The following is a 24985-nucleotide window of genomic DNA, read 5'->3' on the forward strand; positions in this document are numbered from 1 at the left end:
ACGTATCTTTATGAATAGAACCAAAGAGAACACAAAAGACAAGATGGTTCATGACCCATTTTTGCCTTAGAAATCCGATCTGTACGTGAACCTCGACCAACTCACTTTACAGTATGCGTACACTGTTTAAAGGCTTGTCTTCCATGCGCTTCATCATTTGATTACTTTAAAGAATCCAACGCACAGAATCGGGAATAGAAATTAAAGTTAATTGCGAAACCCGTTGCAACATACTCTCGAGATGTGACATAATTGTTTTATACGCCTTCTACCTAGTAATTACTGCCTTGAACATAATCATCTTAACAAAAAAATAGTGTTGCAAACAGTAACAGAATGGGCTGGACACATTAAAAATCCACGTTTGACTCCGAAGCCAAAACGAAGCGATGAAGACTACTTAACGGAATTTGAGCGAAGGCGGAAGTGGGTGACAGGAAACGTCTTGTTCCTTCGTCCAATCCGATCCAGCGCTGCAAACTCCTTGTTCGAGGAGAAGCGAGGCCGCCCCGACAGCAGAGCTCCCTAACCACTGCCTCCGTCTCCAGCACTGATCGGACACCGTTACAAAGCACAGCCCTTTGTTTTACTTGCAGACAGCCCTCCTGTCTCCCCCAGTTTCACTCGGTCCTGCTGTGCGTCCCTTACCATGGCGGCGAATGCGAAGCGAAAACAGGAGGAGAAACACCTGAAGATGCTCCGAGAAATGACGAGTTTGCCTCCTAATAGAAAGTGTTTCGACTGCGACCAGCGCGGCCCAACCTATGCCAACATGACTGTGGGCTCCTTCGTGTGCACCTCCTGCTCTGGCATCCTGTAAGTAGCTGTTTAAGTTGCGGACTGACCTTAGCTTAGATATGGCGCACACCATAAAACGTTTGGTGCGCTTTAGCTACATACACACGACAAGCAAAGCCAGTCACGATGGTGTATGTTATACGTGTATATATTATTATTTTAGCTAATAATAGTTAGATAGTAGATAGATAGTTGTAACGCTGTCTTGCTGTGTCGTGTTGGGCGGGGTACATGGTGGTGCCTCTTTTTCAGCACAGCAAGCTAGCAGCCACCCGGGTAGCTAGCGTTAGCTAGCGTTAGCCTCCAGTGCTAGCCACTGAACTTATCTGACACTTGCAAACGTTAGCTAGGGTCAGGTCTACAGATAAGCCTGTAGCCAGCTGCTGCTACCAGTTGCTGGCGACGGTAGGGACCACCACCCCGGTGTAACTGAGCAGATCGGCTTGGTTATGGTGTAACGGTACCGTCCACACACAAAGACACATGGATATAACGTCATATATTAATAGGATGTTCAGTTATATCAACATAGGAAGGATAACGTTAATATTGGGTTATTGTATGGCAATTTGTTAACGTGATGTTAACGCTACTCTGTAGTAGCATGCAGATAATCAACTATTTCACACCATTAACTAGCTGTGTTAGCTAGTGTTTTCTTTGCAAAATGGTTAAACGGTGGGAGCCACCTGGGCGTGTGAAAGTCACGTCATATTGAGATCCTGCTGATTATGAATAAAAGAATGAATGAACGAATGAATGGATACCGGTATTCATGCCGTCATCAGCTGTATTTAGTCCAGTCATTTATGCTTCCAGATGAACTATTAATAGATGGGTCCTTTTTAGAGATTGCAAAAATATCAGCACATTTATTTAAGGTTGATCAAAACCTCGTGTAGGGATTCAAAACTATCCATTTGATCCAAGTGCTGAATACTTTGTCTTTTAGATAGCTTTTGCCTAACTTGGCTTTGCAGTTGCATAACCAAGCATCTGTAGTTCAGGATTTGGGATTAGCAGAGTATTCAATTTCGTCTTATTCAGATAAAGATATCCCACTTTATTGCAGCAGTCAGAATTGTGTGTAATTTTGCTTCTAGGTACTGCTGGCCACGTCAGTAAAGAAGTTCTTTGTAATGTAATTTAGAGATGCCACTGCTTGGATGTCTTATGATTTTGATCTATTGCTGTACAAGTAACCTGCAAACATTTTAATTTAAATATTCTCCTTATATTTGCCATATTGTGTGACATTGCGCTAATCTACACATAATCACTATCCCCTGAAGACGTGCACTTATGTTTGTAGGTGCATTGACTTTTGCTTCACTGGAGACTTAAAAACAATTCTGATTATGATGATTAAACTAAAATTACACATTTTAATTCAGTTTGTCTCTCCTATAGTTTGCCAAAGAATCAGTCTCTGTTTGACTAGATTGTGGCCTTAATCTGTACACATTGTTGTAGCTGTCTCCACTTTGTGAAGGTTATTTACTGTATTGTTAGCAATAATGAGATGAATTGCATGTTTGCTGATGGGCAGAGTTTGCCCTCCATTTCACTTCACCAGTGGGTCTGCATGGGCTCGACTGCAAATGTTCCATCTGCCAACCCTCTGGTATTATGGTTTGTAATGTGAGCTCATTGAGTTTTTTTACATCTTGAGATCATTATTAATAATTCCCCTTTTGTTGCCTGCGCTCTCTTGAGATCACGTTTTATTTAGATGAAATATGTTAGGCTTGAAAAAATGGTCCCAGCAGATGAGTGTTTGCTTTAAAGGATTGACATCTGTCTAATGTACGCAGGAAACCTTGTGTGATTCTAGTATCAGGAAGTGGTATGGCCCCACCGCGCTGCGACATCAGCAGCATGTGATTTAGATGTGCAACAGGAAGATCACTGGCGACTGTCTACCTCTCTCCTTCCTTTTTAAATTGAGAAGAGCAAAGAAGTCTTTAATACCTACAAGTACTTTTTTATGAACAAAAGCAATGCTTTATTTTTGTTCCAAACCTAGGAAAGCAAAGAAAATGATCTTGAAACAGATTCTATGTTCTTTATATATTTATAAGTTACCATAAAGGATTAGTTTGTTGGTTTAAACAGTTTAAATAGGTTCTTAACTCACCGGTACCATTTTATAGAGATGTTGCCAGGGAGTCGTAGAAGTGGCTGTATTCATTAGTTTGGGCTTGAACAGTGTTAAAGGTTGGTAGGGGCATGACTACCTACCTCATAATACACTTCTCTTTCCATAGTTGTGGTCGTTTAAGGGGTGGAGTTGGAATCTGCTATGTAAACACATTCCTTGTGAAGGTGGAGGCCTTCCCAGGAGGTACACCACTCACAATTGTCTCATTTTGGAGAATTGCTCATGACAGGAAATTACCCCACATGAGCTGTGTGTTCCTGAGTAAGCAGAGATGCACTGTGATAGATGTAGGAATTCATTCCAAATTTCCTGGATAATGTGAATCAGTGACAAGTCAATAGACATCCTTTTAAGTGCGACAAATTGCTGACAATTTGACGTTTCACAACTTGTGATTAAATAGTGAGCCCTGAAAAACATAAATTTCCATTTTCTGTCATCAAAGGTGTAGAATTCATCCTTGAAGCAGGGACTTGAAATCGCATAATGATGAATGGTGCATAGCTTCTCTTCTCTTCTGAGACTTGTTATTGGCAGTTTCGCTTACCCTGGAGCTATTACAGTATGCACATGAACTGAGTTTTCCCTGGCTGAGCTAGTAGAGTAGCGAGTGGGTCATAATTATTTTACTGTGCAATATGTGATACTAGTCTCGGATAAATCATGCTACTAAGAGGACATGATGTGAAAACAGGTGGGCTTGAGGACTAGAGCTGATCTCGGGACTACCCTGAAATCCAGGACACAAAAATGACCTGAGTTGTACATTACATTTGCAGTATTGAAAATTATGCCGATATTAAGCTGATTTTGTGTTTGAAGATCAATATTTAAAGTTGGTAAAGAGGTTAAATTAAACAACATAAATAGATGATATATTTAAATAATAAAAAAAAAAAAATACAATAGCAACTAAGAAAACAAGTGTCAGGATTCTTTAATAATTCAGAAAGTAAAACTGCGTAAAGATGCTTATGAGCCCTGTATCTGACCTACTTTCATTTTCATGAGACTAGGATCTGATCACTCACCTACCTTCGGGCACTGAAAAACACATTAGAGCTCACCCAGAAATTTACTCACGCTTCTTTTCTTCTGTATTTTGTTTTGTCTCTTTTTTGCTTCTTGATTTGATTAACTTGCATCTGTCTGTTTTGTCCTAAAACAATGAAAACGTTGCGGTAATATAACTAAGGGTGCAATTAATAACATTTCATAATCTTTTTTTAATCTTAAGAAAATTGTAAATATAATATGACATATTATATGATATAATATTTTTTATACAGGCTGTATAAAAAAAACAGGCCTGACATGAATCCAAACGACAGCTACAAAAACTAAAATCTCCTGTTTATAAATACACTGCCCGTCCAAAAAAAAAAAAAAAAATCACTACCTTGATGTAGCAAATAGATAAGCACTTCCTATTAGGTAATTACTGCATGGATGATTATTTTTCAAGTTATTTAACCCTAACTAATGCAGTAAATGGCTTTTCATTTCCTAAACAACCATGTCAGAAGACACATCCTGTGGTTGTGGAAAAGATGTTAATCATAAGACAAGCCTGTGGGGGCAGTGCTATGATCTGGGGTTGCTGCAGTTGGTCAGGTCTAGGTTCAGCAACGTTATTTGCCCAAAGAATGAGGTCAGCTGACTACCTGAATATACTGAATGACCAGGTTATTCCATCAATGGATTTTTTTCTTCCCTGATGGTACGGGCATATTCCAAGATGACAATGTCAGCATTCATCACATATTGGCCACCACAGACCTCCAGACCTTGACCTTATTTAGAATCTGTGGGATGTGCTGGAGAAGACTCTCCCATCATTGATACAAGATCTTGGTGAAAACTTAATGCAACTCTGGACGAGAATAAATGTTGCGACATTGCAGAAGCTTATCGAAACAATTCCACGGGCAATGCATGCTGTAATCAAAACTAAAGGCAGGCCAACAAAATATTAGTGTGTGAGTGTTTTCTTTTGGACGGGCAGTGTATTGACGTGATAACGGCATGACAAACTGGTTGGATAAGATAAAGTAACCCCTGGCAGTTTTTATTGCTCTAGTCCATGTTAGATGGAAACATTCTTCAGACATATTATTGAATCTGTTTATTTACACATTTAATTTGCACAGTCACTTAGATTTTCCTGAACAGTGTTTGCACAAAATTGTGGCTACCTATATCTATGTGAGAGCCACCAGTTATAAATATATCTGTTGTTTGTAGCATGTCGATGGAATGCAGTCAGCCGATTGATAGATGTGTGAAGAATGGGTGAAGATGAGAACACATTCTGTAAGGGTTAAGAACAGTGAATAATTCAACAGCCTTGTCTAGTATTTCATTGACATTAGGATTTGACTCCTATGTGTATAACATTGAGTTTGTAATTGTGACACTGTAGATCATATTTCCTTGAGGCTTTTCATGACTGCCTTGCAAAAATTTGCAGTTGTTGGGTATCAGTTGTGTATTGCTTATACAATATATTAACTAATACAGTCTATTTTTATTATAACATGAGAGGTCATCCATCAAAGTTACTTGATAACCCTAAGTTCAAGTATGGTGTTATGTTTCTGTTTATAGGCAAGTAACTTTTTAAGGAAATTGCCTTTGTGCTGCCTTAAATAATCTCAGGGCAAAATTAACAGTCTGCATCTCATCAGACAGTTTCATTCAGCAAGTATGGCCTAACTTTTGGTTTGAGAAAGTTATTTAGAAGCAGTGAAGGAACAGCTGCCATTCAAATATCTCGGCAAACAAGTCAAATAGTTCAGAAAACTATTAGATACAATTTTCAGTCCTTGATTGCCAGCAGTAGGTCCTTCTTCCAGACCCTTCCAAAAAGTGTGCCTCAATAAGAGGATGGTTAAAACGTTTTATATTTGACTTAAACATTTTTGTTTAACTTTAACTAGCTAGCCCCCAGACATTGTACATTTTTAAATTGAGGCCAAGCCACAATAAAAAAATTAAAAATACTTGAGATGTAGGGAAGACATGCAGACTCCCATTTACTTTCTGAACGCCTTCTGAAAAACCATCTACATCTATTACAGTGTATAGGTATATGAGTTACACTAATGGATGAATGCATCAGTAGTTGTGCTGCTCACATGCTGATTTAGCTACATGGCAGGAGTTGATAAGAAGTGAGAAGATGCTTTGGGTTGCACTTTCAGGATAGTGAAACTAACTGTTGACTCCTGTTAAATCTTACTGAGTTTCACTTGATGTTTTGGAAAAAGTGGCTGTGGTGGGTGTGTATATGGGTTTTTTCCTAATAGATACGTTTACAACCTTGCTTGGTTAAAGGTTAAACATGCTTAACCAAAGAAAGTTAATATGGGAAGCTTTCAAATACAGCTCTGTATTAGGTTGTTCAGCAATAAGTAATCTTTTTTTCTCAGTATTTACTTCCCACTTGCATTTAAAACATTCTGCTTGCATTCTAAATGCAGATTGGTCACCTTCACAGACTAAACATGTTTTGACCTTCAAGCCAGGTCAGAATGAGTTTTCAGCTACTGGAGGATCCAAGAAAGGTCCCCAGGCAAGCAGGCATGGGGCTTAATTAAAAAACAAACTGATGAAAATGGCTTTTTACACCAGTTACTAAGCATTTTTAATTTGTTCCACTGTGGCTTGAGCTGATCTTTTCAGTGGGCTAAAGACTGTTAACTCCATAATGGGAGTTTCCACAATTAGGGAGGTTCTTCTATCAGTATTTAGCATTTTCCGTTTCTGTCACTTTTCTCTGTAATACTAAAGTATGTCTAGAATATTTTGTGTACAGTGTCTTTTGTTTTCAAATTAAATTGACCCCTTGCCATTTCTCCAACCACAGGCGAGGACTAAATCCGCCCCACAGAGTCAAGTCCATATCAATGACAACCTTCACTCAACAGGAAATCGATTTTCTTCAGAAATATGGCAATGAGGTAGGTGCAGCAACTTATTACCTGGTAGTAGTGGTTCATTAAGGTTAAGGTCAAAACCTAATTCTAAATCTGTATGTATTGCCTAAGTCTAATAAACTATCATATGAAAATTTGTTTTGTAAACTTTAAGCTACAGACTGTCCAACTTAGAAACTTAAGGTACCTGAAAGAAATCATCCAACAGAATATAGTGACTTCTCATATGTAATGGGGATGAAGCAGCACTTTGGGTGATTAAGTAAATTGCAGCCATGCAGCTGCATTTTAGCTTTTATAAATACATAGCATAATTCTTTACACTAACAAATTAAATTAGCATTTAAAAAACGTCAGTGCTGTTCTTTACAAAACATATCCACATTAAGAACTAATCGCAGTCATGCTAATCACGATTTCCCTTACAATCTTTTGAACTAGAACAAACTTTCACATAAGAGATATAATTCTCTCTAAAAAACAAAAACAATTTCTGAGAAATATAACTCGCTTTGAAGCACAGCTTTATCAACTTTGCAGGACTAAAACCTCTGCACTTGGACATAGAGCTGTTACATTGGCAAGAATTTGGCAATACAATTTGTGTTATAATGCGAGGTGTATGAGCTGATGTATTACAATACTGTAAGAAAGGTGATGTGTTGAGCCTGTCCTTAACAATATTCAGCCCCTTTCATTCATGGGATATGTCTGTTGAAGCTTTCTGACATTCAGACACTGGTAACTTTAATGTTAATGTTCCTTACAACCCTGATAAAGTGAAGCTTTTAGAGCATTGTTTTTTTTTAATCATGTGTCCAGACAGGGAGTCATTATGTAGTTGTTCTGTGTCTTGAGATGTAGAGAAAATTAAGCTCTGTTATTAAACAATGCTTTAAATTTCAATGGCCTACTTACTGTTTTATGCAAACATAGATTATTTCAATAAATACTTACAGTTTGAGTCATTTGTCATTCAAATTCTGCAGCTGTCATAATCAGAAAGAGCAGCACCACACATTTGCACTACACAGAACAAAGTGCATAATCATTTAAAAGCCATTTCTGGTAAACGGGGTATGAAATAGAGCAATGCCACCTGGGAAGCTCAGACTATTAAAAGCTGTAGCAAAGTGGGAGCACAAGCAGACATGTGGGAGACTCAAGGTTGAAGCTGATGCATCTTTACTTCAAGGCTGCTATATAAATACTTCTGGGCACTTGACGGGGAAAAAAAAACCTACAGTGTGTAGTTTATATTTTCACTAACTACAGAATCCAACACCACTTAGTTTAAATAAAATAAGCTTGAACATGTGAGCATGTGCAAGAAAGGCAGCTAAAGAAAAATAGCAGCTCCATCGCACCATCTACAAAGCACCCTATACTGAGTACACACAAGCATGAAGCCTATAAATCTCTCTTTACAGGATTAGGCAAATATTTTAGGAATGCTAACCAAAACCCAAGGCCAGAGGAAGGTGAGAACTAGACCAATTTTTATACCAAGCAATTATGTTCAAGCTGTGATTCCCAACATGGGGCCAGGTTATGTTTGACTCTACTACCTCAAACATGGCAAACTACCAAATCCCTGTGTCAAATCATTTACTCAAGACATTTGTTTGGGCAGTGCATCATATAAGTGCACAATTGTTTACAATAAACAATGCTATTTCACTTTGGGTGGCTCATATGGCTAATTTTGAAGGCTGATCGCACCAACTAAAATTACATGTTTTATTGTTTTGTTTGTTCAAGGTATGTAAAAAGATCTGGCTTGGCCTTTATGATGACAGAACCTCATCAGTACCAGACTACAGAGAACCACAGAAAGTCAAAGAGTTCCTTCAAGACAAATATGAGAAGAAGCGATGGTAAGTCTTGCAGTCTGGCAGTGCAGAAATAGGACCTATCTTCCTGGCAATGTGCACTGTGCAGACATGTAGCATTGTGTTTTGTTTTTTTTTCCCCCTTCTCTCTCTGACCTGGAATGTCTCACAAGCAGCTCATAGCTGTTAGCCTTGAGCAATGCAACAGATACTGTTCTTCAAATGCACAAAATGTGGGTCATTACAGTCGAGCTGCATTATCTGATTTTACTCAGTCAATATTAGGAATTTGTGACTGTAATGACTAATGAGAGTTTATATATTTACTTTATTTCAGACAAACAAGTGGTAGAACTGGCCAAACAAGTGCCTTTTATTTTCATATCCGCAAATTAGGAAATGTGTACCAAAGTAAATATTAACTTAGTAAAAGCATTGGTCTGTGCAGTTGAAGTTGTAGACTGTTGATGTAGTCGACCATTTTATGATACATGTATTAGTCTATTCAATAGTGCTTCTGTCATTTCTAGTCTCTGAATTCTGTCCAAAGAGAAAGCAGTTAGCAGTATGTGTCTCAACATGCTACTAATTGCTGCAGACAGGAGTTTTAAATCATGTAGGCCATTCTCCTGTAACAAGTACAAACACACACCAGTACCACTTATATAAGTTTTGGTTGCTGAGTATACTGGCCCATCTGCATATTTTTTTCCAAAAGGTTTAAATGCCATTACTTATATTAGGCCTTTAGTTATATCATTTTAGCTTAAATATACTTCTTTTAGCCAAAAGAATTTAGTATAATAAATCACACTATGATGCTCTACTGTTATCAACATGGAATTCTTTTCTGTTTTTTCTCTCTCTTTGGTCCCACAGCTGCTAAGTGTATAGTAAGTGTAATTCATATGTGTTTCCTAGGTATGTACCACCTGAGCAGGCCAAGGTAGTGGCATCAGTCCATGCTTCCATCTCTGGCTCTTCAAACAGTAGCACCAGCAGCACCCCAGAGGTTAGACCACTCAAAACCCTGCTAGGGGAGTCGGCACCCTCCCTACACCTTAACAAGAACACCCCACCAAATCAGGTGAGAGTTACAGAAGTGTACACATCTGCACAGTTTTAACCATCTAGAGTAAATAAGTTGCAGTACAATTATCAAAACATGCTTTTTTTCATCAACCTTTTTTTCATCGCCAATAGTGCGATGTTTTTTTTTTTTTTAAATTGGGGATGCCGATGCAGATTTTTAGAGAACAGCGAGGCCAATGGCCGATTTGTAATGCTCATGTTTTTTTGGGTTTTTTTTTTCTGTTTTTGCATCACACAAAAAACAACAATTTGTGGGCATCAAGGAGCTGCTAAAATAATGTGTGAAACTCCTGGAATTTCTGAGGGACGTGGGGTGCTTATTACTCTGAATTAATTTATTTAGCTAAACTATCTTTCCTCACTTATATTGCGCATATAGAAACATATAGTATCAAGTGCAAGGACACACGTCATAAACTTACTTGTTCCTGCCTGCCCTGTTTAGAGGCGTTGAGCTTCTACAGAGGCGCACACCCCAAAGAAATGAAGAGTGTAACTGTATTTGGCAGTATTAAGATTAAAACTCGAGCTTGTTTCTAAACATCTTTTGAACATCCCTTTCAAAAGGCAGAATCAACATCACAAACAATAAAAAATATATTGTTTATTCAGATTCTGTATAACAGAATGGACATTCATCTGTCTCAGTAATATCCCACATCTTCTTCTTTCTATTCTTAAATCACTAATTCTTATATGTATAAAAGCTTGGTGTTGACATGGTGACACATACATTTCCTGCGAGTGTTGCCTTTATCTGGTTTTCCATAGTCTTCATTTGAAGGTTAGAATACATACCTGCTGTTTTTTTATTTCTTCTTCTTCAAATCTATCTCCTGTCTGTACCAGTCTCCAGTTGTGAGCCGTGGACAAACCCATCAGCAGCAGTTCCATGACAAGAAGTTTGACCTACTCAGTGACTTGGGTGGAGACATCTTTGCTGCCCCGCCAAGTGTCAGTGCAGGCGCCAGCTCCAGTTTCGCTAACTTTGCACATTTCAACAGCCACTCAAGTAAGGAACAAACTGACTGAATGTATAATGCAAAATTAAGTTATATGTATCCGAGACATAAATTCACTGAAGCATCAGAAAGTTGTTTTTTTTTTTAACACCATGTTTAGAATCTTAGACATAAAACGTATTTAATACTTCCCAAAGTGATAAAATGCAGGAGATGCAAAGCAGTAAGGAAATGAGCAATTTCTTTTTTTTTTTTAATCTGGAAGTGTTAGTCTCAGTCACAGTATATCAAAGGCTATAACCAGGACCATCAAATTACTTATTATTCACATCTCTTAAAGGTGTTTATTGGTGAAATCACTGCAGTGTTGGGAGGTAAATGTGACACATTTCTAAAATGCATCTGGACAGGTGTATCTCTTTTATGAAGAACAGTATGACAAATGTGTGAATCCTAGTGCTGGGACACTGACAGCCCGTAACTGAAAAAAATTTGACGATACGTTGTAGAACACATTGTCATTATTACTAATGTTTGTATGACGAGGACATTAGTGTTTGCTTTCAATGTCCCCTATTCCCCAATTTCCCCCTTAAAGAGCCTTTAAAGGGGTCATATTATGCTTTTTGTGTTCTAATGTTACAGCTCCTGTTTGACATAGCCAGAGGCCCAGAGCTTGAAGTGAATGATAGTAAAACACCCGAGTTTTAGTGCGGCCAATTTGCTTTGTTCTTAGTGTTTCATAATGCTTCAACAGTTGACGTGGTGTGGCCATCCACTCTGGGCTCCTCCCCCCACTCTTTTAAGTATGTTGTCCTGCGCACAACCTCTCAGGTGAGCTCTGCTCATGGCCACTGCTAATTTGATTGTTTGTGCAAAGGTCGCTATGTCGCAAAGTTTTGTTTTGTTTTTTTGTTTTTTTTTTTTCAATTGTGAAGGAAAATAAACTTTACTTTTCCTAAAGATGAAATCATAAAACAATAGATACAGTTACAGGCCAGCAGCAGACCTCTGCAGAATGTTCAGAAAGGTTGTTGCTAGAGGTGCTGTTTCCACTGCGGGTATACTTTGGTCTGCAGGATAACTTCCATAAGCGTGCCAATCAAAACAGAGAGGGAGCTCAAACAAGCCTTTTTATTCTCAAGGCCAGAGGAGGTGTTGCGTAGAGAGGTATTATAACATGTATTTGTACTTTTATAACTTGAAAATCCTGTAAATCTTGTATCTTGAATAAAATATAAAATTTCAATTAAGCATAATATGGCCATTTTAAGACTCAGCCCAAATGTACTTGATAAGGAAGACATCCGCACATCCCCACATAGAAAACAAAAGCATCACTGTAAGATTATCTTTCATATTTAGCCCATAATCCATTTCATTTATTTTGTAGTCTGTCATCCATGTCATTGGTTATATATATATATTCATACTAATGTTATCATCCATTGTTCTCATCTCATTCTGTGTGTTTCCTTTTTCATTTGTCTGTCTGAACCTCGTCCTGATACCACCTCCAGCAGCACAGAATACCAACACAAATGCAGACTTTGCTAATTTTGATGCATTTGGAAGCACTTCTGGTTCAACAAGTGGTTTCCACTCCGCACCCCAAGCATCATTTCACCTCTCAAATACAGGTAGAGCAAGTTCTTATCACTGAATAACCTGATAAAGATAGTAGCATTCTTATATATAATTATGTATATGTATGTACTGGGAATTTACTGATAAGATAAACGCAAACAACCTGCTGAAATACATATTCTCTGAAGCCAAAGCCTTTTCATATATGCAGTACCTTTTCATTTAGTGTTACATTTGAAATACCCTTCATCAGATGGTTGCATGTGCTTTATTTTTTCCATGTTGTCAAAATATAGTTTTTTTTTTTTTTTTTACAGACGATAAATTAAACAAAATAAATAAACACATAATGTTATGTTTACATATGTGCTTGAGGCTAAAAAGAGGGTCTATATATACGTGCCCTGTTTTAATGGAATGTACCTGCCATGCAGACACACAAGAAACATTCACTGTGTGGACAAACACAACAAACTACTTTTAAAAAAAGTAGGATTGTGGTTGTACACTAAGAACTGTCCCTTAGTTTTTGTGTTGAGCGACAAGTAATATAGCTGACACGTGTACTCTATTATTAACCAAAAATTAGAATGTTCTTTTCAAAGCAAGGTTAACAAACTGTAAAGTAGGTCATTAGGGTTAATAGGTGGGCAATTATATGATCTTCATTTAAGTCAAGAGTATTAAAAAAATATAATGCGTCTAAAATAATATAAAAACAATATATAAAACTCAGGTCGTTTATGTCTTAATTGAGAGCAACCATAAAAACCTCATAGTGCTAATTGAATTAAAAAGATAATTAGTTTTAGGGTGTGGCCTAAAGCTACTTTGACTGGCAAAAAACATGAGTTTGCGCTTCACAAGAAGAATACGCTTATGTTAGCCATGCCTTACCAAAAGGGTCTTTCAGAGGATCTACGATAAACAATTGATAATTTACAAAAGGTTGGAAAGGGTTACAAAAGGGATTTCAAAGACTTCAGAAATTCACCAGTCTACAGTTAATAAACTACAAATGGAGACACTTTGGGACTGTGGCTGTACCAAGAAATGGGCGGCCAGTCAAATTGACTCTAAGAGCACAACAAACACTCATCAATGAAGTAAAGAAACAACCCAGAGTAACAGCCAAAGATTTGAAAGCATCATTGGAACTGGCTAACATCTGTGTTCATAAGTCTACAGTAGATAAAACATCAGAAGAATCAGTCTATGGTATGTCTATGGTAGGACACCACTAAGGAAGCTGCTGCTTACTAAAAAGAACATTGCTGCACACCTGAAGTTTGCGAAAGAGCACATTGACACTGCACAGCAGTATTGGCAAAATGTTTTGAGGACTGATGAAACTAAGATTGAACAATTTGGAAAGGGCAAACATCACTACAACTGGTATAAAAAGGGTACATCATATCATCATGAAAACATCATCCCAAACCCAAAGCATTTTATATTTGTTAATACTTTTGACTTTGATGAAAATCAGATCACATTAACCATGAAATTTGAAAAGGTTCACATACTTTTTCTTGCCACTGTACAAACACCAGTGTTATTACTGTTGTATAGTGTTGATTCTGGTTTAAACTCACCCGTGTTTTTATATTTTTGGTTATATTTCCCTCAAACCTTCATTCAGTATACTGCACATCATGTAAAACATCTAAACCTCACAGCATTAACTGGATGTCTGGCTTTGTACCTACCTTCTCTCTCATATACTGATTTAAAAAAAAAAAAGAAATGTATCCATACACAATCATACACTTAGGTTTTTCCTTCTAGTCACAGGAAAATGTTGTGCTCTGCACCGCCCCCTGCTGGAGATCTACATTAACTATCTGTTCTTAGAGCTGCACAGTGGTCTCTTTAGTATGGCTGCTGCTTGATGGCCCCTCTATCTGTACGCTTTCAAACATAATCCCTTTTTCCACAGGTCTGAATGACATCTAGCCTCAGCTGTCCATTCTGTCTCGTGTTTTTCATGCTTAGCTTCGGCAGCAGTTCTTTGAATTCACGCTTTTTAATTTAGCTCTGGTTTGGTTAACGTCTTTTCTTTTGTTTCTCCACCGTGTCTCATTTTGCTCATTGCCCAACTTCTCCTTCCCTCCCTCTTTGGTTTTTGGCTGCCAGCGTTCACTGTGCTTTCATCCAGTCGCAGTATGGGTGAGTTTGCCACTGCTCTCCCTCTCCAGGGTGCACACAGTAAGTCTCTCACTGGGCTCGCCTTCTTAACAGCTTTCATCTTTAACATTCTCTAATGTGTAGTCACTCTGATCCTCCTCTCTCTGGATATAGTGTGTGTCTTAGCATGCAGTTCATTTTGTGTTTCTAACTCCAGATTTGTAATTGACAGTATACTAAGCTTCAATAGTTGCTGTAGTTGCTGTTATTATTGAGGACTACTATGGTGAACAGACCAGATGGACGAGCAAATTGGGGGGAAAAACATGAACTAAGTTTAAAAAGAGAGTAGAAGCAGGCACACAACTGTTTTTAAAGTATTCTTTCCATTTGGCATTAATTAGGAAGCACAAGAGCCCTGAAGGTTGTTTGTTAATGTTAATTTATGAGTATCGTGAAAGCATATTCAATTCTGTAATTCAGTATAATGTGTAAGAATTTATAGGCGTGAAGGTCCTTTAATTAAGGGCAGATGGATATTTGCAGTTTAAAGCTTGTAGCTTCACAAAAGCAAGCAGGGGATAGGAAACAACATTTAATAAATATTTGGGATACCTGGTATTCTCAAGACACTAAACATCATGTAAACAACAGCACCTTAGAGGGTTTTACACTGTTCAAAGAATATATCTGTTAATGCTGAATGCCTATCTACAGATATGCTTGTTAAATAAACTTAACTTTTTACTTGAAGGCTCTTCTTCCTGTATTCATTTGTACATCATAGTTCGTACGAAAAGTTTTATTAGTACATACACATTTTCAGTGTTTTCTGCTTCTGCTATCTTATTGTTTTTCATTTTCCCTGAGCTTTAAGCTAGTTGAATTGTCACCATTCCAATTAACTAGTATGGTGGGTTCAGAGTCATTACTAAAAATATCCTTGTCTTCCCTTCATGATCACAACTTGTACCATGTAAGTTCTGTTTTACATGTATTTAAAAAAAATCTTTGTTTTGCTGTGTCAGGCATGAAAGATTCACGTGATACTTTTTATTGCATTGTAAACTAATATTTTCTTCCTGAGTTCTTCCTGATGTGTTACACAAACTCATGGAGTCTGGACTAAATTAACTGCAATGTCTGTTCTGAAACAGTTATTGTTTTATTTGAAATTTTGTTCATCTTCAAAAAATTTTCATTTGACAGTTGTTGATTTCACATATGCACTCCAGACTACTGGAGAATCAGTTGTGCATTCTCTTATGCAACACGCAGCTGGAGATAAAGTCCGGGTGACATGCATTGTCACTTGGGGAAATGGTCTGTTTGACTGTGTAGAGCATGCAGGAGGAACAATGTGAAACAAAAAGGGCACTGTGGAAATCAGTGTTCTGTTTACAATGCTTCGGCGTAAAGCTAGTTACATGATTAGAAATTATGTGTTAAGTACAAAAACCTGGTTTCCTGAAAAATAGAAGCATGATGCACCAAAAAATATATTAAATGTTTTTTTTGGTACTGTCTCTTGGTGTGCGAAGCAGACCCAACTCAAAGTGACTGCTCCCTCACTCACTGTTAATACTCCGGACAGTTACCTGCTGTATTTACACATGACAGACTTGGACATTTGTGTTCTCACATGCAGGTCACCCAGATAAATTCAAGAGAAGTTCAGGGTTTTAAGGAATGTGTGAATGCAGCAAGTTCACACCTCTCAAGAGCTGGCCTAAAGTTCACTTCACAGTCCCACAAAATGAACCAGTTCACTCTCATCCCCGTCAGATTTAAGAGGACTGAATTTCCGTGACATGTCCATTTCATTGGTGCAGTGGTGGCAGTTGTAAATGATGGAAAACACCAGATTGCAACAGACCAATGCTCTGTACATTTCCTGAACACCATACCACACCATATTTATTCACCACATGAATAAATGATGGCAGGGAGGTAAGATAAGGGAGAGAGTTGGCAGATGACCAGAGTGTAGGGACCCACATCAAGTGAATGAAGCCTTTGCTGCTCAAGTTCATACTCCCTTCATTAGCAAAAAGATCCATTCAGTTCATGCACTTGTGCCTGACTGGCATAGAAAGACATATGGGAACCATATGACACAGATAGTAACAGTGGTAACATTTAAAACATTTGCAGAAAAGCAACAAGCAATGTTGTAGTAACAGTCTTAGAGCTGGTTAAAAGTGACTGTGTACTCTTGATAGCTGTACACTATATGAACCTGTATACTAATGTCAGGTTCATTAGTTAATACAGATTCAGGTTCATTGGCTAATAAAGAGCTGTGAGCATAGGGAAGTGTTGCTATCTGCTCCTTAGCCACTGACGAAATCCTAGCTCCAATCCAGTCTTACTCCACCCAAACTTCTCCCTCCTTGCGTCTTCTCTCCCTCTCCTCCATGTTAATGCTGTTACTCAAAACCAACAATCAAGGCCCCCTTTATGATTTCTTAATCTCTCTGTTTCATGCAGGTAGCGCCTCAGGGGGACTACCAAATCCCAATTTTGCAAATTTTGACAACTTCCCGAAATCGTGTAGTGCTGACTTTGGATCCTTCAGTTCCTCCTCCCAGAGTAACGCCACAGGAGATTGCAAAGATGCAGTACAGAGTACTAGCGTCCCTGCCGATAGATACGCAGCCCTGGCTGACCTGGATAACGTGTTTAGCTCTGCCAAAACAGAGCAAGGTAAACTTCTCCTGCCTAGCCTGTTTCATAGAGCCTAAATTTAGGGACAGAGGTTGAATTTAAAAAAAAAAAAAGACAACTGAAAACATTGTTATCAGGCGCATATATTTAACTTCCTATGAGTCTTCTCTGCAGTGAAGGGACAGGTATAATGTAGCTCAAAATAGGACGCATTTTCTAGCAAATAACTAATTCAGTGTCACCCCTGGCCACAGTGCTACTGAACCAGCCTGTAAAGAAACAGGCCAGTGCACATGGTTGAAGAACTCTTTGATTTAAAGATTGCCATGTATCGCTTTCATTGAAGAGTTTTAACGTCACATGGTCGGTTCTGGCACTTGAGCATCTGTGAATTGTACTGGGCTGGTACCAATTTATTCTGTTTCTATTACAATTTGTATTTTGGTGCTAGAAAATGTTATTTTCCTAATAATTAAACATTTATTCCCCATTATTTTTAATAGGTTGAATATGGCAGCTATCTCCGGACCTTTTATTTGTGTCTTCATAAGTTGATGTGATATGGATTAAACTCAGCTGTGCTGATATGTGCTTCTATTCCAGGAGGAGGTATTCCTGTTGGGGTGAGCTCAGCTGCAGGAGTAGGAGGTTTGCCTCAGAAGCAGCCGGTGTTGTCAGCAGGTGGGGACCGCTATGCTGCTCTAGCTGAGCTTGATACTGCCTTCAGTTCTCCTGCCCCTGCCACAAGTGTTTACAACACCACCAGTACCTCAAAAAGGTGAGACATAACAAACATACTCGAACAGTAAGCCTTTTAGTTATAGTGAGTACAAAAGACTAAACATGTAACGTAGAAAAATTATTAAATAACTAAAAAAAAATTATCCCTCTAATTCAACAAAGGTAATTGTTCAGTTTCATATTTGAGGCCAAAATACTCTGATTATACTCTGATACCTGATTATTGTAAGACAATGGTGTGATAGTTGATGGATCTAAATCATTGTGTCAGAATACATTCTTCCACACTCAACACATTTACAGCCATCTAACATTTTCACCACCAAAGTTGTTTTTATTCAGTGCAACATGACTTACAGACCTGTAGTGACCATTATTCGTTCTATGGTCTGTGGATTTCTGTTTTTATTGGCTGCTCTGATGACTCTGTATGTTGTTTGACTGCAGTGTTGTATTTGGCTCAGAGACTGGGGTGGCAACAGCACAGCAAGCTCTGCCTGGCATGACTCAAGGTTTTGGAGGTGAGTGAACAAGTAGAAATCAATAAATTGAAAATGGGTTTTAGGGTTCGTACCCTTGTGGAACATTAAAGACTTTCTTAGATACGATGTTTCAAGAAGGTTGTACTAGGGCTGTGTGAATAATTTCCTTTCTTCGTAAAATTAAAACTGCTTTTGGAAATGGATGGATCACTCTACTTTTTGTTGTTTTTTTGTTTTTGTTTTTTGAAGGACATTTAATTTGATAATGTAATCAACAGAAGATAATTGGTTTTTTGGAGTTTTAAAGTGTAAGAATAGGGGATAACTGACCATGAACGTAAACATGTTCAAGGGAGAATCCACCAGGAATCAGTGCCATTGTTTTTTACACATTTAGGTTGTGCACGTCATTGTTCTGTTTCTCACCTGCACTTTTTTTTGGTGTCTTTATTTAACAGCTCAGTCAACAAATCCGTTTGTAGCTGCTGGAGTGGCTCCAACAGCAGCTCCCACCAACCCTTTCCAGAGCAATGGCAGAACAGCAAATGTGGCGGCAGCAGCAGGTGTGTTTGTGCGTGAAAAGAGAAAATGATGATATAGAAAAAGTTCTGAATATCAACTTACACCAACAGTGGAAATGGGTAGCAGGAGCGCAAGTGCTGTTATTTACCTATATGCACAAGATGACATACAAAATGAGATTCAGTTCTGTTTGATTGCTCTTGCCATGCTGGACAGGCTTGATGAGAGTTCTTCATGGACAGGGTTATTATCCCAACCTTGGTAGGTTCCCTTGTGCTCACTGCTTCCCCTTTGCTATCCTGCACCTTGCTTTAACAGTATGTTCTTTTCCTGTTTCAAATGGGACAGGAAACAGTTGGAAAATGTTGGGAGAGATGAGCGTAGTGTCAAAATTCAGAAGTAGGGGTTTGAACTTTAATTCAACTTTCTTTGGGAGTCGTGTGTTTTGTCCTTGGTAAGTAAAAAGTCAGGGTGATGAGTTGAAATTAGTATTCATCTGACTCTGTCTCTCAATGACAATGAATTTCTCAACATTTTCCTCTCAGCAGCTGGTGAGAACTCTCGTCTTGATTGTGGTCTCTCTTTTTGAAGACACTTATTGAAAAAAACTTTACACTGTAAAGCACATGAATAATTAGCTATTACACGATAGGTTAATTTTCATAAAATGCTCCATTCCATGATTAAACCCAGTAATCCAATGAATACTACGCAGTTGATCTTCAAAACTCACATTTTTAATGGCAGTCATCAACTTTGTTTAATGGGCATTGAATGTAGCATTTGTACTATATCATAGATTGTTCAGTTGCCAGGTGCCTTACTTACACATTTGACTACAGGAATCTTGTGCTGCTGTGTCCTAATTGGAGGTCACACTTCAAGTGTTTTGTCAACCAGTTATGTCTGACTTTTGTTCAAACAAACCCTCCTTTTTCCTAATGCTTGTCTGAAGACATCACTTCAAACTTGCATGTGTATTAACTGCTTAAATAACATAGCCTGTGGTATTTTGACTGATTCCAGAATCACATCGTCAGTTATTCACCTACTAGAGGACCCTACTGCATGATGTAATTTCATTATTTTTAATTGCTTGTGAATTGTGGCAGAATTGTATTGTTTACTGTTCTGTAATCTTTAGGCCATCCAGTATATATTGTACTTAAATTAGTGACATTTAAGTACAATATGTTGCTTTCCAACAAATGGTTCATACTAATAGCCTCCTAGTATTAGAATGTTTGTGTTTTCCTGTTCCTGTGTGCCAGCTCTGGTGTAACGTAACATTTTATAGTGAGGTGTGAGTGCTGGTAATTTCATCACAAAGTCACAATTTTGAAATGACAAAATATGTGATAGGATTGAACTTCTAAACCGCTTTTTTATGCCAGGTTTTGTTGAGTATACGTATGCTTCTTTAACCTTTTCTTATCCTGCTTTGTAGGAGCACCATTTGGCACAGGGTCGATGAGTATGCCAGCTGGATTTGGAAATTCTGCAGCCTACAACCTCCCCACCAGCTTTAGTGGAACCTTCCAGCAACCCTTTCCTGGACAGACCCCCTTCCCTCAGCCTCCTGCGTATCCCCAGCAACCCAATGGTGGGTGTCCCTGTGTGGATGTTGTAATTAACATTTTGCATTAATAACTGTGCTGAAATCAAGCCTTACTTTTGGATCCCACTGATTAGTTGTCCTATCATTGTGTTTTAGGTGGAGGGTTTCCAGCTTTTGGCCAGGCCAAGCCTGTTGTGACTCCTTTTGGGCAGACAATGACTGGACCTATGGTCTCAAGCAACCCTTTCCTGGTTAGTAAGGGGGCATTATTTGCTTTAGGAGAAAACAATTTGTTAGAAAGTAATAAAGAAGCTTAAGGTCATGTGAGCCAATATTATTGTTGACAGAGATCAAGCAATCAACTTCCTTGTTTTGTTTAAATAGGCAATTTACCACATTACCATTGATTTGTGAATTCACCTGTTGTTGAACCACTATTGACTCTGTAATCCTGTAATCCTTTTCTTTTCAGGGTACTGGTCCAACTCCACAGTATCCAGCAGGAGGTTCTTCAACAAATCCCTTCCTATAACAATCCATCCAATCAACTGCACTACAGGGTCAACAACTGGCGCGCTTGCACCTATTGCACTGTTTTGTTTCACAAGTAGCTTTAAAACACAATGTTTGTAAGAATTTGTATTTTCTATCGCAGTTTGTCACAAAAGGAACAAAATGACAGACAGTTGTGCTGACACTGTCTATGGCTACAAGACAAAGTAGTGATGTGTGCAGGGGGAGAGGTTGATCCCCTCTTCTCTATTTAACCTGTGAACTGGCCTGGACTGTACTGAGCCACAATGTATAATCAAACTGGCTGAAAACTAAGTTATTGCATATAATATATTCCATTCATTATGCTGCAAATCTGTACATAATATTTTTCTTTTAGGAAATTAGCTCTTTGTGCATATCAGTATTTGTATCCAAAACACACAATTTGCTAAAACGGAACTGTCGCTTGGAAAAGCTAATGGGTACTGCCAGTTTGTAAAGAACCAAGCTGTTGATATGTGCAAGCTTTTTTTTTTTTTTTTTATTAGGTAAACTGTTCTCACTAAACAAAAGGTTCTGTTGAAAAAGGAGTGAATGCTGCATCAGGAATGGGCAGCAAACATGTTTCTCTGCCATCCCCAGCCCTGCTGAAAGAAGCCCAGGTCCCAATGCTCATAAACTCTAGATAACCACATCCATATGTGGGTACCAAGAATGGCTGAACTGAAAACCACTTATATTGGGAATTAGAGAATTTTAAGTTAATGTGTGTGTGTGTGCATATATATATATATATATATATATATATATATATACACATATACACATATACACATATATTATAATGGATTTTAAAGAAATGACCAAACCATTCATTTATATGGATGTATGAAACTCCTGTAAATTTGTTTTGTATAAAAAGAAAAAATATATATATTCATGGTGTTGCACTCAGTAATTTGTTTTTGTGGCAGCAGTGGAGAACAAATCCAAAGGTCACTGTCCCAGCTTGCAGTGTGGAAATTCCTTCCATTCACAGTCTGTGCTCAACAAAGCCTGGAGAGTCGCTTATGTCTGAAGATGTGGTTTCTCTTTTGTTTCTCTTTGCTCTCCAAATGGTGAACAGACCCCGAAGTAAAAAAACAACAGCGATGACTGAGAAGTAGCTGGCATAAATAGTGAACTGCAAAAGAGCAGACAATTTAAGAGTTTATGCAACTAAGTAGATATATTAATGCTTTGCACATGTTTTCTTATCATATTCAGATAGCTCACCTGAGGAATGATGGACAGGGCCAGTCCTCTACTATCAACCACAACAGACGTGATAATTGTTTGTAGAACCAATGCTCCAAAGTTGTTGGCTCCAAAGACCAGTGCATATCTTTCCATTGAAAGGTCAGCTGCAATCTGGTACCTAAAATGACAAGTGTTTTTCCTGCAATGACATTTGATCTGAATCACAGTATAAAACATAATGTCTTAAAGCCATACTGTATGATGGTACACTTACATAGCTATTGTTATCAGCATCATGTACAGGCACTTGAAAACGATGTAGCCAGTGTAGCACACCCAGATGTTACCGATGAAAGTCATGAGGAAGAGTGCTACTGCGCCAAGTCCAGAGAAACTTCCCAGTGCCAGCTCTCCCCACTGATCCCATCTCACCTCGGTGAAGCCTATGCCATAGGCTGTAGCTGCACCTGGAAAAGCAATGAGATGGCATCGAATAAACTAAGAATATGGTCTGCTACCTTATGTATACTGTATAATTGTAGCATTCCAAACTGTGGCTGTAACAACTGGGCAGGTTGTACTTAAGGCTCTTTTTATTTGTCCATATTATATATATATTTTTTGTTTGTTTGTTTGTTTTTGTTGCTTACTCATCAGATTGGACACTGCTTCTACCCCTCCGTTGTAGATACTGACGTTCTGGGAAGGCTGCACATGCTCCCACAACACCTGCAGGATATATTCCAGTCATTGTTTAGGTGACAAGCAACAGCGGTTACTTTGATAAATATGTCAGAAGTACCGTTTTTAAAAAAATAGTTGGCAGTGTTAACCTTCCATTAATCTATTGAAAAATGTCTTGACACCAGTAGCTATAAATAAAGTAAGGTTTTCATTCAGATCACAGGAGGGAAAGAAACAATGTGAAGTATTGCAATAATAAGATTTGGACTTGGCTGTGTGTGTTTGTTTCCTTTACAACGGACCTGCACATAGTTGACCGTCTGGTTGTAGCCACAGGTGGCCAGTGCCCACCACACAGACCAGTAGATCAGCTGTCTGGAGGAATAACACTGGCGGAAGTCCCTCCACAGCTGGACGAGGACTTGGCCACAGCTCTCTCCACCAACAGTTTCTAAGTCCTCAGACTTATCTGTGTTTTTCCCTTCCTCTTTCTCTTTTTCTGTACTTTTCTCCACATTTATGTCTGTCGTCTCTTCCAGGGACACCTTGGATCTTATTGTGCGTTCTGTTGCATCTACAGTCCCATCTGCATGACTCTCTATTCCTTCTGTTGTAGTCGTTTGCCTAGTATGTTTGCGATGAAAGAACATGCTCTGCTGTGGCATTGGCAAGAGGCAGGAAGTGAGGAGAGCAATGCCGGTGAGAACTAAAGTAAAGACCAGCATATTTCTGTAGGACATGAGGTTGAGGCTGACAAGGAGCTGACCTAGCACCGAACCCACTGTGTATCCCAGGAGCTGGATACTGCGGCTATAAGAGGTGGCCTTCCTGTATCTCTTCAGATCTATCACACTGTAATCGACACAGACAAAATATCTTTGATGTGACGTCTAAACCCATGACACCTGGTATTACTGTGCTTTGCGCTTTCTTTTTAAGGTACATTACCTGTAGATGTAGGAGAAATAGGCCACCTCGCTGGCTGTCACCACCCCATAGAAGAACTGCATGGCTTGCATGGCTGGCACGCCGTTTGCCCATAGAAGCATGGCTGTGGTGACAAAGAGCGTAATAGCCTGGAACACCACCACTGGCTTATAACGCACCCAGTCAGTAAGCAGGAAAACCGGCACCAGCACAGACAGGTAGGAGTATGTCCACACCGGGAATATTTGATTGTTAACCTAATGACACAACAGCATGAACATCAGTGGAGGAAGTAGTATTGAATGCGTGTTAAAGGTGTGAAAGCATAAATAGGTGCCTTCAATTTGAAACACATCACTGATGATGACTGTATTTCTTTATAGCAATAAATCAGAATGGTGATTGGATTTTTACAGCTCAAGTTGTAAAGATTGTATTTGATTACTTTGTTTTGAATTAACATATAAATATTTGATCACATTCTGACTCTGATTCAGATCATTTGCTTAAGCCTTTCACTCTGGTCTTGGCTGTCATACCTGCTCTGTTGTCAGGTTCTTGTCCGATCCTGTCAAGAAAGGGATGAGGAACGGTTCCAGGGGTTTAACTGTGCTGAAGAATCCATAGATGCACAGAAGAGTAGTGGGATACCTCCAGTCTGACTTCAGTCTTTTCACCGTCTCCATTTTCTTCTGTTTTTCTACCTGTTTCCTTGTGGGAAACTCTGAACGCATTTAAGTGTTGAGCTTGGTTTATGAACCAACAGCTCGGTCAAAGAGCAATGCAACCTTGCTGACAGTTGGGTTTAAGCCAAGATAAAGGTGTAATATTTAAACAGCCAATCAGACAAGAATCAGGACTTAATAATTTATAAAATCCACTCTATTATGGTATGGTATTATGGTGTTTATATGGATAAATAATGACCAAATGAAAAGTTCTTTTTACACTTTTTTGCATCTTTATTAAAAGTAGTCATGCCTTTAATTCAGTATTTTGTAGAACAATAAAATGAGCAGAAAGTGAGTTGGATAATTTCTGGAGCGACTGAATGTCATTATTCAGAAATGAATGCAGTTTTGCCCTGCGGTTTTACTTCCACTTAAGATAAAGCAAGTCGTTGAGATAATGTACAAACTACCACCCATGTCAGTCAGCAAGTAAAGGGTAGTG

General features: G+C 38.6%; 2 protein-coding genes across 7 annotated transcripts; one reads left to right on the forward strand and one right to left on the reverse strand.

Annotated features, from left to right (window-relative positions):
- The first annotated feature begins 422 nt into the window (after positions 1 to 422).
- On the forward strand, positions 423 to 21510 carry agfg1a (ArfGAP with FG repeats 1a). 6 transcript variants are annotated; one of them, XM_026375644.1, is made up of 14 exons: positions 423 to 816; positions 6828 to 6921; positions 8659 to 8774; positions 9651 to 9816; positions 10671 to 10833; positions 12304 to 12423; positions 14507 to 14578; positions 16988 to 17203; positions 17768 to 17942; positions 18353 to 18426; positions 18846 to 18950; positions 20357 to 20512; positions 20624 to 20718; positions 20940 to 21510. In XM_026375644.1, exons 1-14 carry the CDS (start codon positions 650 to 652, stop codon positions 20997 to 20999), a joined length of 1779 nt encoding a protein of 592 aa, XP_026231429.1. In that variant the 5' UTR covers positions 423 to 649; the 3' UTR covers positions 21000 to 21510. The 6 variants fall into 6 exon arrangements, with proteins under 6 accessions (XP_026231429.1, XP_026231437.1, XP_026231443.1 ...); XM_026375652.1 differs by having other exon boundaries at positions 12307 to 12423; XM_026375658.1 differs by lacking the exon at positions 14507 to 14578 and having other exon boundaries at positions 424 to 816.
- Positions 21489 to 24662, reverse strand: slc19a3a (solute carrier family 19 member 3a). Its single transcript, XM_026375696.1, has 7 exons — positions 24352 to 24662; positions 23834 to 24069; positions 23188 to 23737; positions 22852 to 22930; positions 22476 to 22668; positions 22238 to 22379; positions 21489 to 22145 (listed from the first exon to the last, which is right to left on the reverse strand). The coding sequence occupies exons 1-7, from the start codon at positions 24544 to 24546 to the stop codon at positions 21996 to 21998; spliced, it is 1545 nt and encodes a 514-aa protein (XP_026231481.1). The 5' UTR covers positions 24547 to 24662; the 3' UTR covers positions 21489 to 21995.
- Positions 24663 to 24985: the final 323 nt, after the last annotated feature.

The sequence above is a fragment of the Anabas testudineus genome, chromosome 13 (assembly GCF_900324465.2).
Source record: "Anabas testudineus chromosome 13, fAnaTes1.2, whole genome shotgun sequence".
In the NCBI taxonomy this organism is placed as follows: domain Eukaryota; kingdom Metazoa; phylum Chordata; class Actinopteri; order Anabantiformes; family Anabantidae; genus Anabas; species Anabas testudineus.